The sequence below is a fragment of the Aspergillus tanneri genome (genome assembly GCF_003426965.1).
Source record: "Aspergillus tanneri strain NIH1004 chromosome Unknown AapTan_4_pilon_pilon_pilon, whole genome shotgun sequence".
Classification (NCBI taxonomy): domain Eukaryota; kingdom Fungi; phylum Ascomycota; class Eurotiomycetes; order Eurotiales; family Aspergillaceae; genus Aspergillus; species Aspergillus tanneri.
This window is the reverse complement of record NW_022984631.1, coordinates 3,326,398-3,344,178: the sequence shown is the minus strand read 5'-3', so window position 1 is coordinate 3,344,178 and position 17,781 is coordinate 3,326,398. Positions and strand designations below refer to the sequence as shown.

General features: G+C 50.5%; 9 protein-coding genes across 9 annotated transcripts; 6 read left to right on the top strand and 3 right to left on the bottom strand.

Moving 5' to 3' along the window:
- Positions 1-55: 55 nt before the first annotated feature.
- Positions 56-769, bottom strand: MRPL2 (mitochondrial 54S ribosomal protein bL27m; the record flags this gene model as incomplete). Its single annotated transcript, XM_033570906.1, has 1 exon — positions 56-769. The coding sequence occupies one exon, from the start codon at positions 767-769 to the stop codon at positions 56-58; it is 714 nt and encodes a 237-aa protein (XP_033426938.1).
- Positions 770-1,148: 379 nt separating this feature from the next.
- Positions 1,149-1,596, top strand: lcl2 (the record flags this gene model as incomplete). Its single annotated transcript, XM_033570905.1, has 2 exons — positions 1,149-1,329; positions 1,403-1,596. The coding sequence occupies 2 exons, from the start codon at positions 1,149-1,151 to the stop codon at positions 1,594-1,596; spliced, it is 375 nt and encodes a 124-aa protein (XP_033426937.1).
- Positions 1,597-2,141: 545 nt separating this feature from the next.
- ATNIH1004_006269 (scramblase family protein) lies at positions 2,142-3,851 on the top strand (the record flags this gene model as incomplete). The annotated part of the gene is made up of 3 exons (XM_033570904.1): positions 2,142-2,485; positions 2,556-2,727; positions 2,784-3,851. The coding sequence occupies 3 exons, from the start codon at positions 2,142-2,144 to the stop codon at positions 3,849-3,851; spliced, it is 1,584 nt and encodes a 527-aa protein (XP_033426936.1).
- A 435-nt stretch (positions 3,852-4,286) lies between these two features.
- UBC7 (E2 ubiquitin-conjugating protein UBC7) lies at positions 4,287-4,870 on the top strand (the record flags this gene model as incomplete). The annotated part of the gene is made up of 2 exons (XM_033570903.1): positions 4,287-4,533; positions 4,617-4,870. 2 exons carry the CDS (start codon positions 4,287-4,289, stop codon positions 4,868-4,870), a joined length of 501 nt encoding a protein of 166 aa, XP_033426935.1.
- Positions 4,871-5,199: 329 nt separating this feature from the next.
- ATNIH1004_006267 (putative meiosis-specific topoisomerase Spo11) lies at positions 5,200-6,663 on the bottom strand (the record flags this gene model as incomplete). The annotated part of the gene is made up of 7 exons (XM_033570902.1): positions 5,200-5,667; positions 5,716-5,745; positions 5,805-5,921; positions 5,974-6,060; positions 6,121-6,214; positions 6,291-6,357; positions 6,414-6,663. 7 exons carry the CDS (start codon positions 6,661-6,663, stop codon positions 5,200-5,202), a joined length of 1,113 nt encoding a protein of 370 aa, XP_033426934.1.
- A 448-nt stretch (positions 6,664-7,111) lies between these two features.
- ERG7 (terpene cyclase/mutase family protein) lies at positions 7,112-9,508 on the top strand (the record flags this gene model as incomplete). Its single annotated transcript, XM_033570901.1, has 4 exons — positions 7,112-7,318; positions 7,380-7,843; positions 7,914-9,359; positions 9,418-9,508. 4 exons carry the CDS (start codon positions 7,112-7,114, stop codon positions 9,506-9,508), a joined length of 2,208 nt encoding a protein of 735 aa, XP_033426933.1.
- An 834-nt stretch (positions 9,509-10,342) lies between these two features.
- ATNIH1004_006265 (co-chaperone SGT1) lies at positions 10,343-11,845 on the top strand (the record flags this gene model as incomplete). The annotated part of the gene is made up of 2 exons (XM_033570900.1): positions 10,343-11,170; positions 11,249-11,845. 2 exons carry the CDS (start codon positions 10,343-10,345, stop codon positions 11,843-11,845), a joined length of 1,425 nt encoding a protein of 474 aa, XP_033426932.1.
- Positions 11,846-12,002: 157 nt separating this feature from the next.
- Positions 12,003-13,415, bottom strand: ATNIH1004_006264 (PQ-loop repeat-containing protein; the record flags this gene model as incomplete). Its single annotated transcript, XM_033570899.1, has 3 exons — positions 12,003-12,051; positions 12,190-13,272; positions 13,327-13,415. 3 exons carry the CDS (start codon positions 13,413-13,415, stop codon positions 12,003-12,005), a joined length of 1,221 nt encoding a protein of 406 aa, XP_033426931.1.
- A 1,231-nt stretch (positions 13,416-14,646) lies between these two features.
- Positions 14,647-16,613, top strand: PHO85 (cyclin-dependent serine/threonine-protein kinase phoA; the record flags this gene model as incomplete). Its single annotated transcript, XM_033570898.1, has 4 exons — positions 14,647-14,763; positions 15,242-15,496; positions 15,571-15,594; positions 15,684-16,613. 4 exons carry the CDS (start codon positions 14,647-14,649, stop codon positions 16,611-16,613), a joined length of 1,326 nt encoding a protein of 441 aa, XP_033426930.1.
- Between the last annotated feature and the right edge of the window lie 1,168 nt (positions 16,614-17,781).

Sequence of the window (17,781 nt, the reverse complement as noted above, 5' to 3'; positions counted from 1 at the left end):
AAGCATGTACGCATATTAGAAGGATGGTAGGAGGGAATAATCAGACACGCATCATTTATCGGCCTCCTTTGCCCTTCTTCGACGACTTCTTCTTGTTCTTCAGGCTCTTCATCTGGGCAGCACGGTTGGCTCTAGCCTGTCTCTTTCTCCAGGCCATCCAGCGGTTGTTGCGATCATACGGCTTAGCTGTAATACCAGCTTTCTCCGCAGCGCGACCAATCTGCCAATTGGCTTCGCGATACATATAACCAGGACGTAGCCGAGCGCCCGTCTCAGTTTCCACGACTTCCACATTCCCAACCACAGAATCCGTTTCTCCCGCCGCCACCGAATTCGACTGAGGCTCGACGGGGGCATCGGACATGCGGGAAACAGCAACCCGATTCAGTTTCCGTCTAGACGGGGCATTTCGCGGTGTCGGTAGTTTACCATCCTTCTCGAAGCAAACTCCAATGTACTTCCGATCCGGATGTCGCTCGGGGTCAAGGTAGTAGCGCACATAACCGGCCTCGGTGGCATAGATGGTATGGTCTCGACCTATGGCGCAGTTCTCCCCAGCAAACCATTTCGTTCCGCGTTGACGAAAGATGATACATCCGGGAACAACGTATTCACCACCGGTTCGCTTTGCACCAAGACGTTTTCCAGCCGGATCACGGGAATGTCTATTTGCCGTACCCTGGGTGGCGTGAGAGGCATGACGGACATGGGAAAGAGGGAGGAGGAAGTTCGAGAATGTAGTCGGCGCGACGGTGGTTCGTGAGAGCATTGATGGCGAGGGGCGAGAGATCGGCTGAGACAAACGGAGAGAGGGGACAATTGCCCTCTCCAGTGCCCGTATAGGCGCCAGTAGTCTCGGCTGTAGCATTGCTTGTAGATTTGGGGCGAATGGAGGACACTGTTCGAGGTGGTTGCGCTGAGTTGGAGCGACTTTTTTCTCGGTGCAGATGGTCTTGGCAAGGTCACGTGTGGGTGGCTTTGGCTGTTTTGGTATAGAGACCACGATGACTTTATTGATGAACGCAGGCACTGAGACTACGCGATTCCCCGTCTGTCTCCTAGTTCTTTGACAGTTGGGTTTTCTTCCTATATGGGAATTGGGGAATTTAATTGTTGTGTTCTACTCTGTCCCATATTTCCCTCCTACGATGTTGCCAGCGTGGATTAAGACCCTCGTCGCTTGGGTCCTGTTGGCCTCTGTGGCACACGCCCAATTCCAGTTCTTCGAGCACATGTTTGGAGGTGGCGGTGGTCACCAGGAACGCCAACAACAAGCCCCTCAGAACGTACCTAGTGACAGTTCACGGTATCAGAGTCAATGGGAATCAGGTAAATGGCCATCCGAACCCTCTGAGTATCGGCCTGGTTGACCGTTGACTGACATGTGGTATCATCACAACAGCACATTGCGATAAATACCTCTGCCCTGGAACCCTCGCATGCGTTCATTTTCCCCATCATTGTCCATGCCCTCACCCGGACGTAGAGGAGAAGGTCGAACTGGGTGAAGGGAGTGCAGTTTGTGTTTCGAGGGGCGGATATCAAGCTGGGGAAGCATCGCGAAAGATTGAGTTGGCTCGGAAGGGGCTTTTGTGATTTCTTTAGACATTCAAGGTTCTCTTCTGTGGGGGGATTGTTACATCCAGATTCGTAGATAGCAAAAGGGCGGCGTGTTGAAGTATCTCAAAGCCTTGGATAAGATTTCCAACTCAGTTCAAATAACGAATTGCATCCATCGAAGTATGATGGCGATTCGCCTTCGTAGCAGTTGTGTCTATGAACGAGCATTACTCACGTGGAAGTATTGACATAGCTTTCGTCAGTACGACAGACCAGCCAGCGAAATAAGGCTAATACCACCCGAATAAAGACCTGTACATTCTAGAATAATGAAACTGAACTGACTTTAGCCAAACTCTTGCTCACCGTCCACGTTACTGTTCTGGTATGCTTCTGGTTACTTCTGCCACTATCTTTATCTCCGCTAAACTCCGCCTCGCTCTTTGTCATAATTTCTGCCCACCACGCATCGCATTCCTCTTCCTGTTCGTCTACAGCCTCGTTCCCTACTCTCTCCCGACGAACTAATATCCCTCCTCGCTGCGCACTGTCTTATACCATCTACTGCACTTGTTCGAGCAATGTGGAGTACAACACTCTGCCAGCCGCCATTGCGGTGGATTCAAGCGCCAGGTCGAGCGCTCTCAAGTTCATTCGCCAGAGGGCGTATTAATCCTCGTGGTCCTCGGAATTCGATACGGAGACCAGATCCTATTCGAAAGGAACGGATATCCCCTATTCCAGAGACGGATAACTCAAGTTCCCCGAATACCAACTATAGCCCTTCCCAGAACACGCTGCTCGCTCCCGTCCATATTCCAGAAGATCCGCATGCCGTGCTGAAAGAGACACATCCGGCAACGGCTATATTGGCCAACTCTGGGCTGGTGGTCCAGCGGCAGTTAGAGATGATGAATGTTATGATGTGAGTATCGTTTGGCTCATTGCAATCCAGTCGAGGACCCAGGCTGACTGACGGTGGTGTCCTGTGATAGTGGATTTGAACAAGCCAACAAGTACGTGGTTATGGATGCAAATGGGAATCATATTGGGTATATGGCAGAGCAGGAGAAAGGTATGGCCAATATGATGGCCCGGCAGTGGTTCCGAACGCATCGGAGTTTCGTGACGCATGTGTTTGATAGACATGAGAACGAAGTGCTTCGAGTATGTCTGTCTACGACCACAAAAGAGAGGTCCGTCTTTGATTCTGACTGTCCCAGTTTCACCGTCCATTCTCATGGATCAACTCTCGGATCCGAGTCTACGACCCTCTCGATAGTGCGAAGAGCGCTTATTCACCTTCCACGACTCTCCAACCCGTTCCGCTGGGTTCGCTTGCGCAGGCCACGGGCACCTCTAATGCTCGAATCTCGCCACTGGCATTCGAAGATATGCGCATCGTGGGAGAAGCCCAGCAGCAATGGGCTCCACTGCGTCGGAAATACAATCTTTTCACCTATCACCATTCACCAAACCCGACAACACACATGCGAACGGAGAGAATACCGCTGCGGCAATCGGGTCTGTCTGACGCACAGCAGATACAGTGGTCTCAAACGACAAAGGGCGCACAGAGTCTGGGTGAGTATAACCAATTTGCCTACGTGGACGAGCCTTTCCTGTCCTGGGACTTTAGCCTTCGCTCGGCGGACAGTCGGTTGATTGGGTCCGTCAATCGTAACTTTGCTGGGTTTGCGCGCGAGATTTTCACGGATACCGGTGTCTACGCTCTACGAATGGATTCGGCGGCGCTCGGTGCTGAACAAGGGGCCACCCCAGAGAATGCCGGTGACGGCATGACCCTCGACCAGCGTGCGATAATGCTAGCTACTGCTGTGGGCATCGACTTCGACTACTTTAGCCATCATAGTGATTCTGGCGGATTCGGATTCATGCCTCTATGGATCCCCGGGTTTGGAGGAGAGTCTGCCGCCGGCGCCGCTGCTGGCGAAGCGGGCGCTGTTGGCGGAGCTGCCGCAGGGACTCTTGGTCGAGCGGGAGCAGCCGGTGGCATGGCAGATGGTGCTGCTGCCGGTGCTGCCGGTGCGGGGGCCATGGCTGGATATGAAGCCATGTCTCGGAGCAGGCCAGGAGAAAGCACGTCCTCGTCCGCTCCGCCCGATCAGACACCGCCAGTCGACCAACAAGCGTCGTCACCCGGGCAGACAGGACCATATGGAGATGTCTGGGAGGACCCTTGGTCCCAGGATCAGGACCAGGACGATCCCTGGACTGCAGAAGATCCAGCCGATGGAGACGGCGAAGGGGACGACATGGATTGGTTCTAACAACAGTTGATGAACACTTGGCAAATGATAAATTAGCAATTGGCTCTGTATATAGATCTTACTATTCTCCTGTAATAATAATGATGATGTATTCGTGAATGCGTGGGAGAGCACTCCTGCAGTGTTGGCGGCAACTGATAAACCTCGAATGACCTCCGCCTTTTTTTAGCGGTGGCAACGAAAGCGCTTTTGCCCGCGCGAGTCCTCTTCCCTCCTTCTTTTCCCTCTCCCCCTTCAACCCCCAAAGGCTTCTTGCACCTCGAGTCTTGCGATCCTACCATCACTCTCTCTTCCTCTCTCTTCGTCCTTCGATTGGTCTCCGATTCCAGTCCATACATTTGCCGAGGCCAACCAACCAGCCGACTGATTCGTTGATCTGAGAACATCTCTTCCCCGCATTCTGTCGATCCGCCCTGCCGAAATTTGTCTCTTATCATGTCGTCTGTTGCGCAAAAACGTCTATTCCATGAATACAAGAATCTCTCGACGAATCCTCCCGATGGAATCACGGCTGGTCCGGTCACCGAGGATGACATGTTTCACTGGGAGGCGCTTATCCAGGGTCCGGAGGGCACCCCGTTCGAAGGTGGCGTCTTTGCGGCCGAGTTGAAGTTCCCCAAAGATTATCCACTAAGTCCACCGACAATGAAATTCGTGAGCGGTGGGGTCTGGCATCCCAATGGTGAGTGCCTCTCTCTCGCTCTCTCTCGCTCTCTCTTTTTTTTTTTTCTTTTTTTTCCCTGTGTCTAACTGACCGTCCACCAGTGTACCCAAATGGAACAGTTTGTATCTCGATCCTTCACCCTCCCGGTGATGACCCCAATCACTACGAGCATGCTTCGGAGCGATGGTCACCTATCCAGAGCGTGGAGAAGATCCTGATCTCCGTCATGAGTATGCTGGCCGAGCCGAATGACGAGAGTCCTGCCAATGTCGAGGCTGCGAAGATGTGGCGGGAACGGAGGAGTGAATACGTGCGTAAGGTTCGGGATGAAGTCCGCAAGGGTCTAGGATTGTAAAGGGAAGAGGCTGTTGTCAGTATATAGGTTGCCGGGTCCATATATGCTTTGGTCACCCAGCGCGTTGCATAGCATGGTCTGGTTGCACGCATTGTCTCTTTGTTAACGTGGCACTGGCGTTTGTGGTGCGTTCTTATGTCTTCTGAACATTCAGTTGGCCTTATATTCTTCTTCCATGTCATAAGTAGGTCAAGCGATGATAGAATTTGCGAAGGCTTTCCTACAACTTGATCCGTATCTAACAATGTCTGTGCTGTAGGCCACTGATGTGAATGCAATATAATTACAGTCTTCAGGATATCCCCTCCGGGTCACTCTGAACAGATCCGTCACTCCACAGTGGCCATCTTCTGGTCGATCCAACCCTCGATGCCACCATCCCGGTCATACAGAATTTCAAGCTCAGCTTTTAGATTCAACATGAGCATTTGCTGTAGCTCCGCACGCCATCCCGGCTCGGGCCCGTCAGCTGCCCACACGGGATTGTTTGACAGCATAGCGATGACCTTCTTCCTATCCCTACCGGTCAATCGAAGGAGGGCATCGTCTCCTAGTGGACTGGCATCCGTCACAACATCCGATGTGCGAAGTCCCAGCCACCGCAACCCGGGAATGTTCAGCCTCGCATTGTCGCTCGTATGCGCCATGGAGCCGTACTTGTACGTTGACATGATCGCCATGCCGTCAGGGTCACTATCAACCAGAGCGTAGATATGTGGGGACTTGTCGGACGGTCGGCTACTTTCAGACACTTTGCGGATGAACTCACGAGTGCACAGATCCGGATAACCTTTTCCCTGGGTCGAGATTGATTACTGTTCTGGGTTCAGCTCACGAGAACTTACCGTGATCAGAATCCCCTTTCCAGCTGCTGCCTTGGTATGATATCCATTCCTAGCTAGTCGACGATACACAGCCTAGATGCCTTAAGTACCAGGTTCACGCAGTATGGCTCTCCGGGGTTCTGTACCTCCTTTTCAAGGATCAAAATCCACTTGACGTCCGGAATATCGATTGTATCGATGTCATGTATCCTCGGCATCAAAGTATCCTGATGTAATGAACGAACCTGTGTTGCGATGATCATGGTGCATTTAACTGACCTTCTCTGAAGAACCACCATCTAGTATATCATGTGTCCTGGAGAGTAGCCGATAATGGCCCGTGACAAGCCCTTTTGCAGCGGCCTCCTTTGGTCATAAATTAGTTACTTCAGCACAATATCTATCTACATTGGAGAGAGTATGTACCACATTCAACGACGCTCGGTCAACTCCAATGGTGTGGGCCAGGTCGTCGATGACTGTATCAACAATTCTCTGAGAACCGAAGCACGCTGGATCGCTATAATATATGTCTCTACAATGCATCGGCTACTGTATCGGAGAGCAAGTGTCTCCTGAACATGTGAAGTACACACCTTTTGGAGATTACCAATCCCGTGTGAATTGCTTCCGTGATAACCGCAAGGATGCGAAATATAATGGCTATCAGGTGTGCGCTTAGCATCACAGTGTACTTCCGTCTCAAAGAGAACTCTTACTGAACTTCCACGCCTCGTAGGCATCTTTTCCTGGCCAAGTATAGTAGGTAACACGAGAGTCCGCTTCATTCGCCTTCAAGGCTCCAGTAGCAGGATCGATATAGCAGGAGGTCCTTGGGGGCCTCCGGCTCATGGCGATAGTAGGGCGACCATCAGGCGACGAAAGCTCCTCAATTGCTGCTGAGAGGGTGGTGGTAATGTACACATCGACGCGATCCCTAGGGATGAGTTCCGCGCGGTTGTGCGCCATCGAGCAAGGCAATCAAATTGAATAGCATAGAGCGACGACCGAAAGAAATGCAGATGGCCGAAGATCACGCCAGACCAAACAGGCAATCGTCATGTGCTCGAGGAGAGCATCCTACAGAATCCTTATTCCTTCCAGGCGGACGTGATTGTCTTCTCACTTTCTGGGCTCGATCCACAACAGCAGTTTTCTTCCGAGTTTCTCCAGGCTCTGAACACCGAAACCCACCTTCTCAGACCAGTATACTATAGCTCGTGTTCCTGCCTGTTGGTTTTCCATTTCAGTTCGGCCAGTCTTTTGATGACTAAGCAGCTTAGATCTTCCCCCGGGTTTCAAGTACTCCATTCCTCTCACGCATATCATTCCTCCATCCCTGGGAAGTCTCTTAGGCTGTCCTGTTATCTGCTCTGGTTGTCTCCCAAAGACTGTTTGGTGTCTTCGATCCCCAGAGATGGCCGCCGACCACATCGCTCCTTGGAAAACGGCCGCTGAAGGCCATCTTCGCGCCGATGCCAATGGGGACCCCAAAACAGACTATTCGAGATGGCGTCTCCGGGATGACCGAGGTCGCCAAACCTGGCATTACCTCGAATCGGATGAAGAGAATGAGAAATGGCCTCAATCGATCGCTGATAAATACTTCTTGGGTCTTCCTTTGGTACGAATCTCTGTTCGCCCTTAAATTCCTGGCCGTCCCGACCATCTGACTCCATGTTTAGGATCTTCCTGCATTGCCAAAGCCAAAGACGCCACTCCAGTGTGCCGAAAATGGCCTGGAATTCTTCTCTAAGTTACAACTTCCGCCGGGTAATTGGGCCTGTGAGTACGGTGGACCGATGTTTCTACTTCCCGGAATCATCATCACCTACTATGTGACCAACACCCTGATTCCCCCGGAGTATGCAACGGAGATTAAAAGGTATCTCTTTGCGCGCCAGGATCCGGAAGATGGTGGCTGGGGCCTCCACATTGAAGGTCATAGCTCTTGCTTCGGCACCTGTATGAATTATGTCACTCTGCGCCTCATCGGCACCTGTGAGGACGATCCTCGAATGATTAAGGCCCGCGGCCTACTCCATAAGTTTGGTGGCGCGCTCTATGGGCCGCATTGGTCGAAATTTTGGCTCAGTATCCTTGGGGTCATGGAATGGGACTGTGTCAATCCTGTTCCCCCAGAGATCTGGTTTGTTTATCACTTCTTTCCCTTGACCTTGCCCTGTCTGGTTTGTTACTCATGTGAACGATACTACTAGGCTCCTTCCTGACTGGGTTCCATTCGCACCCTGGCGGTGGTGGATTCATATGCGTCAAGTCTTCTTACCAATGTCGTACTTGTGGTCCAAGAAATTCAGCCATCCTTTAGATCGGCTTACCAACCAGCTGCGGCAAGAGTTGTACACACAGCCGTATGACTCTATTGACTTCAGAAGCCACAGGAACTCCATTCACCCAGCTGACAATTATTACCCTAAGACATGGCTTCTGAACACAGCCAATTTCTTCCTTGTAAATCTCTGGAACCCCTATCTTCGGTTGCCCGCGATAGTACGCCGCGCGGAGGACTGGACCTGGGAGCTTATTCGTATGGAGGACGAGAACACAGATTATGCAGGATTGGGCCCCGTGAATAACCCAATGAATATGATTGCTTGTTATGTTCACGACGGCCCTGATAGCTACTCGGTCCGTCGCCACCGAGAGCGCCTCCATGATTATATGTGGGTGAAGGACGAAGGCATGCTATCGAATGGCACCAACGGCGTCCAAGTATGGGACACTGCCTTCATTACTCAGGCTGTCGTCGTTGCCGGCTTTGCAGATGATCCCAAGTGGCGCCCGTTGCTCACCAAAGCCTTGGAATTCCTTGAAGACCACCAACTGCAAGAGAATGTTCCCGATCAAGAAAAGTGCTATCGCCAACACCGCAAAGGTGCGTGGCCATTCAGCAATAAGACCCAAGGGTACAACGTGAGCGACTGCACCGCTGAGGGCTTACGATCAACCATCCAGCTTCAGGAGATGCACAACTTCCCGAAACTCATTTCCGTGCAACGGTTGAAGGATAGTGTCGATTGTTTACTATTAATGCAGAATCCTACCGGTGGTTTTTCCGAGTATGAAATCACACGCGCGTCCCCCAAGGTGGAATGGCTTAATGCTGCCGAGGTGTTTGGTGGCATCATGATTAGTTACGACCACCCCGAGTGCACTACCGCCTCCGTTACGGCTCTTTCTCTGTTCAGCAAGTTTTACCCGGATTACCGCGCGGACGAGATCAAGGCGGCAAAAGAAAAGGCGGTTCAATACATCAAGCGCGTTCAAAGACCAGATGGAAGCTGGTATGGATCCTGGGGTATCTGCTTCACATATGCTGCCATGTTTGCTCTGGAGAGTCTAGCGAGCATTGGTGAGACTTATGAAACCAGTGACTACTCACGCCGCGGGTGTGAGTTCCTTCTGTCCAAGCAGATGGAGGATGGAGGATGGGGGGAATCTTACCTTAGCAGCGCGACCCATGTCTATACCCACCATGAAAAGTCCCAGGTCACCCAGACTGCCTGGGCCTGTATGGCATTGATGGAAGCGGGCTATCCGCACAAAGAACCACTCCAAAGAGCCATGAAGCTGCTAATGTCTCGCCAGCAGCCGAATGGGGAATGGCTGCAGGAAGCGATCGAAGGAGTCTTCAACCAATCTTGGTGAGTCCGATGCTTGCCCTTGAACTGGTCGATGAACCCGAAACTGACCAGAGTACAGCATGATTTCGTACCCCAACTACAAGCTCTACTGGCCTATTCGAGCCTTGGGCCTTTATAGTCGGAAGTTCGGCAACGAAGAGCTCTTGTGAGTGGCCTACTGTCCTGAATCGCAAGAGATGTGCCTGTAGAGGGATAGTTCAACCATTGTATGTACATTTATCTATAATGAAACGTAATAATCGGCTTCGTTCCAATGCATGTAGACATAGACCAGTCATTCATTGCTTTCATAAACTAGTTATTAACTGCAATCAGTAAACGAGCGCGCCAGAAAGCCAGGGGGCCACCTCTGTATTGCATATTAAATAGCACGTTTTGCGATCCCAATATCTCAACCAATATACTAAATGTACTGAAAGTTGATTCCTATTAATTAAGTACACACTGTAGAATGTTCCTTTATTTGGATTTAAAGATTTTTCCAGCCTATAATACAATGTTATTTCAAATACAGCTGTATTTAAAGACAGTTCTTTATAACATAAAGAACTACTTATAAGATTCCAGGTATAATATAGGTTTACATGCCATTATATCAGCCTAAATATGACGCTAGGCCCTATTAATATGTCATTGTTAAGATATTAAGATTTGTAAAGAGTGCCATTTTAAATGCAATACAGAGTTGGCCCGTCGGTTTCCTGGTTAAATTACGTCTAACATGAGATGACGCATGGCTGACATAAGCGCCAACAATCTCCCCGCAATTTCCAGAGAGAAAGCGATGGAATCAACACTGACCTTTCCATCTTCACCTGAGAATCTCCTGTTTTTCTTCCCCTGTTTACCTTTTTCCTTTTTTCTGCACGTACTGTCTCCCCTCTGATTCTTTCGATATCTTTCCTTCGCCCCAATTAATATCACTATTCAGATCGTTCATAGATTGAGCTCCGTGCGGAGAGGGAGCTAGTCAACTTGACAAGATGAACGCTGCGTCCCTGGGCGACAAGGCGCTCGCCAGCTCTGATTTTCCAAAGGCAATCTTACACTATACTCAGGCGCTGATCGAACTTCCCCGCGCTCCCCCCTACTATATCAAACGATCCACCGCATTCTCACGACTCAAACCCACGGACGGCGGTCCCAACCACCAGGCTGCGTTGCATGATGCGGAGATCGCCCTGTCTCTTGCCCGGGAGCGTGGGAAACGGGAACTCATTCTGTCCGCCCAGATGAGACGGGGCGTGACCCTATACCAGCTGGAGAAATACGGTGATGCAGCATTTGTTTTTGGAATTATTCAGGAGAAGGCCGTTGCGGATGTCGGATATGAGGATAAATCGGAGAAGGTGAAAAATGCGATGGCCGCCACTGGCTCTAGTTCCAAGAATGGCTACCAGCAAGAGCTCCCCATCTGGACGCTCAAGGTGAAAGGCAAACTTAACAAGCTGGCAGAAGGGGACGAAAAGGCTGCAGTGACCGTCACCGAATTCCCCACTGGCATCCACGCTCCCAGTGAGAAGGAACTCAAAAAGCAGCTGGAGTCTTTCAAATCGGGGAAGATTGAAGATAGTGATGCTGGAGCGTCGAATAAGGACGACGATAACACCAGGCCGCAGAACCCAGCCAACGCAGTAATTTCTACCGCCGAGAGCTCGGAAAGCCAACATAACGTTCCCAGTACCCCGGCTGCCCCTTCTGCTGACAAAGTGCGGCATGAATGGTATCAATCTCACAACTCCGTCGTCGTGACCTTGTATGTGAAGGGGGTGCCTAAAGACAAAGCGAGTGTCCAAATCACAAGTGACTCCGTATGACCCTTCATTTCGCTTCTTGGCCATTCTTATGGCGATATACCTCTCTAATTGTAAAACTAACGTAAACTACAGGCTACGGTTGGATTCCCTCTCCCGTCGGGCGCCGAGTATGATTTCACTCTTGATCCTCTGTTTGCATCGGTCGACCCATCTGCATCCAAGGTCTCGGTGATGGCAACAAAGATCGAGATGTCGTTGTGGAAAAAGGTTCCGGGACAGAAGTGGAGTTCCTTAGAAGCCGCTTCGACAGACGTTAAGCTGGCAGACCGACAAACCGTCGTCAGCTCTGCCCCATCAGACAAGCCAGCACCAGTTTACCCTTCGTCATCACGCCACGGGCCAAAGGACTGGGACAAGCTGGCATCGAATCTGACGGCGAAAAAGGCTAAATCCGGAGATAAGGGCAAGGCAAAAGCCAGAGGCGAGGAAACGGGTGATTCCAAGGGTGAAGATGCTGGAGAGGAATCGGATGGTGCAGAGTCGGCTGACTCGGACTACGGAGGTGGTGACCCCGTTGATGCTTTCTTCAAGAAACTGTACGCTGGCGCAGATCCGGATACCCGTCGAGCCATGGTTAAGAGCTATGTGGAAAGCCAGGGCACTTCTCTCAGTACGAACTGGAATGAAGTGAGCCAAGGGAAGGTGGAGGCCCGACCACCTAGTGACTAGAGTGACTGGAAGCGTGGCTACTTTGGGTTCCAGACAGGCTTCTCTCACTATGCAGTCGATGTCCATGGAGTTTACCAGGTCATTATTGCTTTTTAGCGGGTGTTATGTGATCGGTTGCATTTAATAGTCTTTGATTAATGCATAAGTAACTAGGTTTTCATTTCTTCTGTTTCACTTCTTTTTGATGCACAATGGCATAAACATATCTATAACAATAAAGGGGAACGTCACATATAGCGGGTAAAACGTAGAATCATTGCCCAAATTAAAGAATAACCTCCCATCCAGATAAACCATATCCTGACTCCTTGAGCGCCTACCTTTTTTAGCCAATACAGACTTACTCCATTGCTGAAATCCCCTGATATAGGAAAAACTGGACAAAAATACACATATCCAGGAAGAGAGTCCCCAGACTTCCAATCAGCCACGACAAGTTCACAAGGATATATCGGCCATATAAGCCGAAGGCTTCCCCAGAACGGCAACGGCCGGGCTCCTCCGGCGAATTTCCGCGGCAGACGGGGGAGTAGGCGAAAATGGAGAGGACGTAAGTCAAGTTACCGATACAGGCGAATAGGAAAAATAGCAAGGACACGCCTTCGGTGGATTTGCGCCTGTAATTTAAGAGGATCTGGGGCAGACGCGAGCCGAGATACAGCACGGCGCACAGATATCCAAAGACTTGCCCCAAGGGGTCAAACGAAAGGGAATCGGTACTATCGGATGGTACTTGTTTTCCTCCATTATTTTTTGACGAGCCCGGGCTGACATACCAGCCCACTATGCCAGCGGCACAAACTAAAAGAATTACAGTCACGTTGAAAACAAGGGCCTGGAGGGTGGAGATGCTGCGAACAGGTTTTGTTTCCTTAGGCGAAGGATCGACAAATGGGGTTGCCGGAGATAGATGAGTTCCATCGACTGAGGGATGGAGTATATCATGGAAGGTAGAAGATGTTGCCGAGTGTCTCCTGTGGTCCAGTTGGGATACGGGATGATGGGTGGAAGACGATGAAGTAGCCTGTGCGTAGCCACTGCTATGCTGGTCTTGGACGGCACGCGGCTGATCCAATGAGCCATTCAATTTTGAGGGCAGCAGAGTGGTCCGTTCTGAGGGAGCCTCGGTGTCACTTGTAAGTCTCTCCTGCGCATCGGAGTCAGAGCTAGACAGCTTGTCTCGAAGGCTGAAGCCTCGGTAATAGAAACACTGCCCTAGCAGCAAGATATCCGCAAGCGTATAGTAAACAGCAAGTATGACCATGGTGGGCAAAACCCCTTGCATCACGGCCCCTAGGATGTTGAATACATCGCCAGCCAGCCAGACGACGAGAAAGAGGAGTGAGAGGCCATCTGCAGAACCTCGACGAAAGTTTTCGATGATCTGGGGAGAGAAAACGACGACCCAGCAGGCAATTGATATTGAGCTTCAGAAAATGTCAGCGAGATGTTAACACTAGTCTGTGTGCTCGAGGACCTACCCACAGATTCCGCTCAAAGCGTCTAAGTCGAGGTTACCGGCTGGGGAGGGAAACATGGTCAGAGTGCGGGCAGTTTGGCGAATTGGCATGATCACCAATTCAACAGTCTAGTCCACGGAGTGGTAGGAGACAGAAGAAGGATCTGCCAAAACTTAGACCAAGCCGATGACGTTCGACAGCCGGTTCCAGTCACGTGGTTCCGCCGGGGAAACCAGCGGACGGACGGACAGTACATAGAATCATATTTCACACATGGGGCAAGCTGTGCTGATGCCAGCAAGATCTCCCATGCATGCAGAGCAATGCGTCCATCTCATGAGCGCAAATCCATTGTCAGCCATCATCATGTGATATACTGTGCTTAGTCATGTCGACAGTATCAACGACATCAACTATCTGACTCGCATCCAAGCATTGTTCCCATTGGTACGGTCGCGACTTTTCTTATCAGCCATTGTCAAATATGCGTCTTCAGTGAAGACGCCCTCGATTCCCATCTCTTTCACTGGCCCGCTGCCTCTGCCAATTATAGTCCCTCCGTCCGCACGCACGGTCTCGGGAGCCGTTGACGCTCTTCTATCCTTTTTACAGCGCCTCCGTCACCGTATCTACGTGGCATCGATGTTGGAAGATACTCCCAGACGGTACTTTTGACTGGTGCGGAGATCTTAGTAGCATCTGGCCTCTCCGATCATCGGGGTGAGAATGGCACCTAGGTCATCAATCGAACGTATTGACCGACTATTTTCATGAGTTCCTGACCCGTCATGAATCCCGTAAGAGGTACTGGGCCCGAAGCTTTGTTGGTTGGCCGGGACTCGTGAAAGCAAAGCCCAACATTACACACTGGGCCATTCGAGATCTCAGCGTCAAGGGCATACATCAACTCCATCGTGACGCAGACTGTCGATTCTTTTCACTCCATTGCTCATCCGCAGGCCTCTGTCCTGGTGCTTCATGGCTACCTAAGGTCAGAAGTCTACACCAGCTGTCGGAACCAGTTCTCACGCGCCCAATTCCAACAGTCGTTGAAGAAACTGAATCTAGCCTGGGCGGAGTTCTTGGCGAAGATTGTCGATATAGGAGCTCTTGATACCAATAACCCCGAGGAGCAGCGATGAAAAGGCTTTAAGCTCAATCCAGACGGCGACGTAGACTTGGCCGAGGGTCCCTATTCCACATTCAGGTATCCTTCCTGCCCAACTTGCTTAGAGAAACCTCCTCTGCTCGCCAACGATACTCCGGCCAGAGTAGATGTTGAAAGCGACGGTGGCTTGGCTACCCACCTCGACCGCCGGGATCCTAAAGCCCGCAGTCATCATGTTTGGGGAGAATATCGAACCCGCGGTGAAGGTGGCAGCAGAAGAGGCCATCGACGATGCCGGAAAGCTACTCGTGCTTTGTGGTGTCCTCTCGACCTATTCGACATGGAGATTGGTGGAAAGAGCTTATTGAAGAGGCATGCCGATTGGCATTGTCAACCTCGAGGGAGTGAGGAATGAGGCACTCCTCTTCGCAGAGTTCTCTTGGAGGCGCCTAGATGTTACTATATATATTTGGGTGGATCTGAGTACATATGAGTATAGAGTACCTAGAATCAAGAACCTAAGCATTATCATCCAGCCAGATCACATGTTCGCCATGCATACTAATTATAGTAGCACCCTTCTGGTAGTATTCTTTGGTGTATGTACATGCTTAAGAGTACATACTAGTACCTAAGAAGGATATGCATCTAGACGCCGTGGCGCAAAGGAACCACTGGATTGGTGGACTTTAGGCACGTGCGTGGGGGTACCAGTACTGTAGGAGCCTCTCTGTATTATACATATGGATACAGCATGCGGGCGATCAAACCAGCTCCATGCAACGGCAGGTCGGTAACGTACTGTACTGTGAGGCCAATACCTGACAGAGTCGGGTTGGAACTCAGTTGGACCAGCGCCGGTTTGACATGGACAATTGCAGCAAGTTAAGAACCGCAGAGGACCCTCCCACCCCTTCAGCCTATCATAACATTGTCTCGACTCTAGTTTCGCCCAAATCATTTCTCTACAACCACCAACGCTTGCAACCCTCCCCGACACACAATCCTGCCTCGCACGGAGGCACCACATCGCCCACGATGGATAAGGCCCAGCAACCCAGCTCGTTCCAACAACTGGAGAAGGTGCGCTGTTTCTGAGCCTGATTTTGAGAATGGGGAGTCAAGTTACTGACTGCTACTTGTGGGCTTCTGTCTAGCTCGGCGAAGGAACTTATGCCACTGTATGATGACGCTTTCTGCTGACACCTGTCCCACCAGGGTCATTCATTCCCCTTGACAAGCACATAACTAAAGGATGTTTTCGCGATAGGTCTTCAAAGGTCGGAATCGCCAAACGGGCGAGTTAGTTGCCCTGAAAGAAATCCATCTTGACTCCGAAGAGGGGACGCCGTCAACGGCCATCCGAGAGATTTCGTTGATGAAGGAGCTCAAACATGAAAGCATCGTTTCACTCTACGATGTGATCCACACAGAGAACAAGCTGATGCTCGTTTTTGAGTACATGGATAAGGATCTGAAGAAATATATGGACACCCGTAGCGATCGCGGTAACATGGACCAGGCTACGATTAAGTCCTTCATGCATCAGCTGCTCAAAGGAATCGCTTTCTGCCATGAGAACCGGGTTCTCCATCGCGATTTGAAGCCTCAAAATCTCTTGATCAACAAAAAGGGCCAACTCAAGTTGGGGGATTTCGGACTGGCCCGAGCGTTCGGCATCCCCGTGAATACCTTCTCCAATGAAGTGGTGACTTTATGGTACCGTGCCCCAGATGTCCTCTTGGGCAGCCGGACATATAACACGAGCATTGATATCTGGTCTGCCGGATGCATCATGGCTGAGTTGTACACCAGTCGTCCTTTGTTCCCCGGAACGACGAACGAGGACCAGCTACAGAAGATCTTCCGTCTGATGGGAACGCCTTCAGAACGCTCGTGGCCAGGTATCTCCCAGCTCCCAGAATACAAACCGAACTTCCATGTCTACGCGACGCAAGACCTTGGCATTATTTTGCCCCAGATCGACCCCTTGGGCCTAGATCTGCTTAATCGGATGCTTCAACTCCGACCAGAGATGCGTATCAGTGCCCATGATGCCCTGCAGCATCCGTGGTTCCATGACCTTCCTCAACTGCAAGCGCAGTTACAGCAGCAGCAGCAGCAGCAGCAACAACAACAACAACAACAACAGGTGGCTGGAACATATGGGGGGATGACCGCACCACAACAGGCATATTAGTAGTTCATAGCCTCCCCGGTTGATTTATTTCTTTATTTCTTTCTTCCTTTTTTTTTTTTTTTTTTTTTTTTTTTTTTTTTTTTTTTTTTCAAAAAAAAAAATCTTATGCCATCAGGTATTGAACGGCATGACGGGATGACGGGATTAGAATGGAGAGAGCGTGGCGTTTTGACCGAGACAAGCATATCAAAGACGATCATTTTCTCTGGCTGCATGCATGTTTACTATTACATAAATGAGGTCCTTATAATTACTATTGGCTTGGCTTGTGCATAGGTGATAGTTAGGTAGTCGGCATGTGATGAGAGCGACATAGCGTAATTTAAGCACAATCAATTCAAACCCTGACACTAGAAAACCGTAGCCTTGCTGCAGGTGCCGATACGAGCCAAAATTATTCAACAATTCTGGGGACCCAGAAGGAACAAAAGAATGAAAGAAAGGCCTACAAAAGGAATTACTGGGATTTTGGGATGCGCCCAAACACAGATGAGCTGACAGATATGCATCCACATTCCTTCCAGTTTGGATATCGTATAAGCACGAGGCTACTTCGGGTCCAACGACACTAGTTAACTTCTGGTAAAGGATCTCCAGATGGGCCCATCTGCTTTGTTTTCCCCTTTGAAGCTAGTTTCATCGGACTCGGGCCTCGCTGAATTTCTTCGTCCAGCCGCAGACTTCACATGGGTGGAGGCATTTACCCAATACGATCTCGTTGTGAATGGTGGCATTTACTCTCGAAGAATGAACATACTGCAGATGGCGTACATATGCCAAGCAACTCATTTCTTGGGCGATGGATGGCCAGTTAAGCCTCTTAACTTGCTCTTCTATCCACACTTGCGAGGGGTGCCCGGTTTAGTCGTAGATATCTGCTGTTTCATGTCTGCAGTAGTCAAAGGGATAGTCGGACAGGGTCTGACACGGTCCTCTTGGTGAACCTAATTTGGGGAAAGGAAAGAAAGAGGTCAATGCGAATCCACGTTGATCCCTGAAACAGGCGGCCCAGCCTTAGTCGAGATCGGATGAAGCCTTGGTTCCGTTCGCTCGTATTCTCCCCGCAAACACTTGTCCCATGCATTGTGGAATGCCCGGAGACATTGACCAGCACGCTGAGAATGGTTTTGGTTCTTTTCTTTTTGTCTCACTACAAGCTATTATTCAG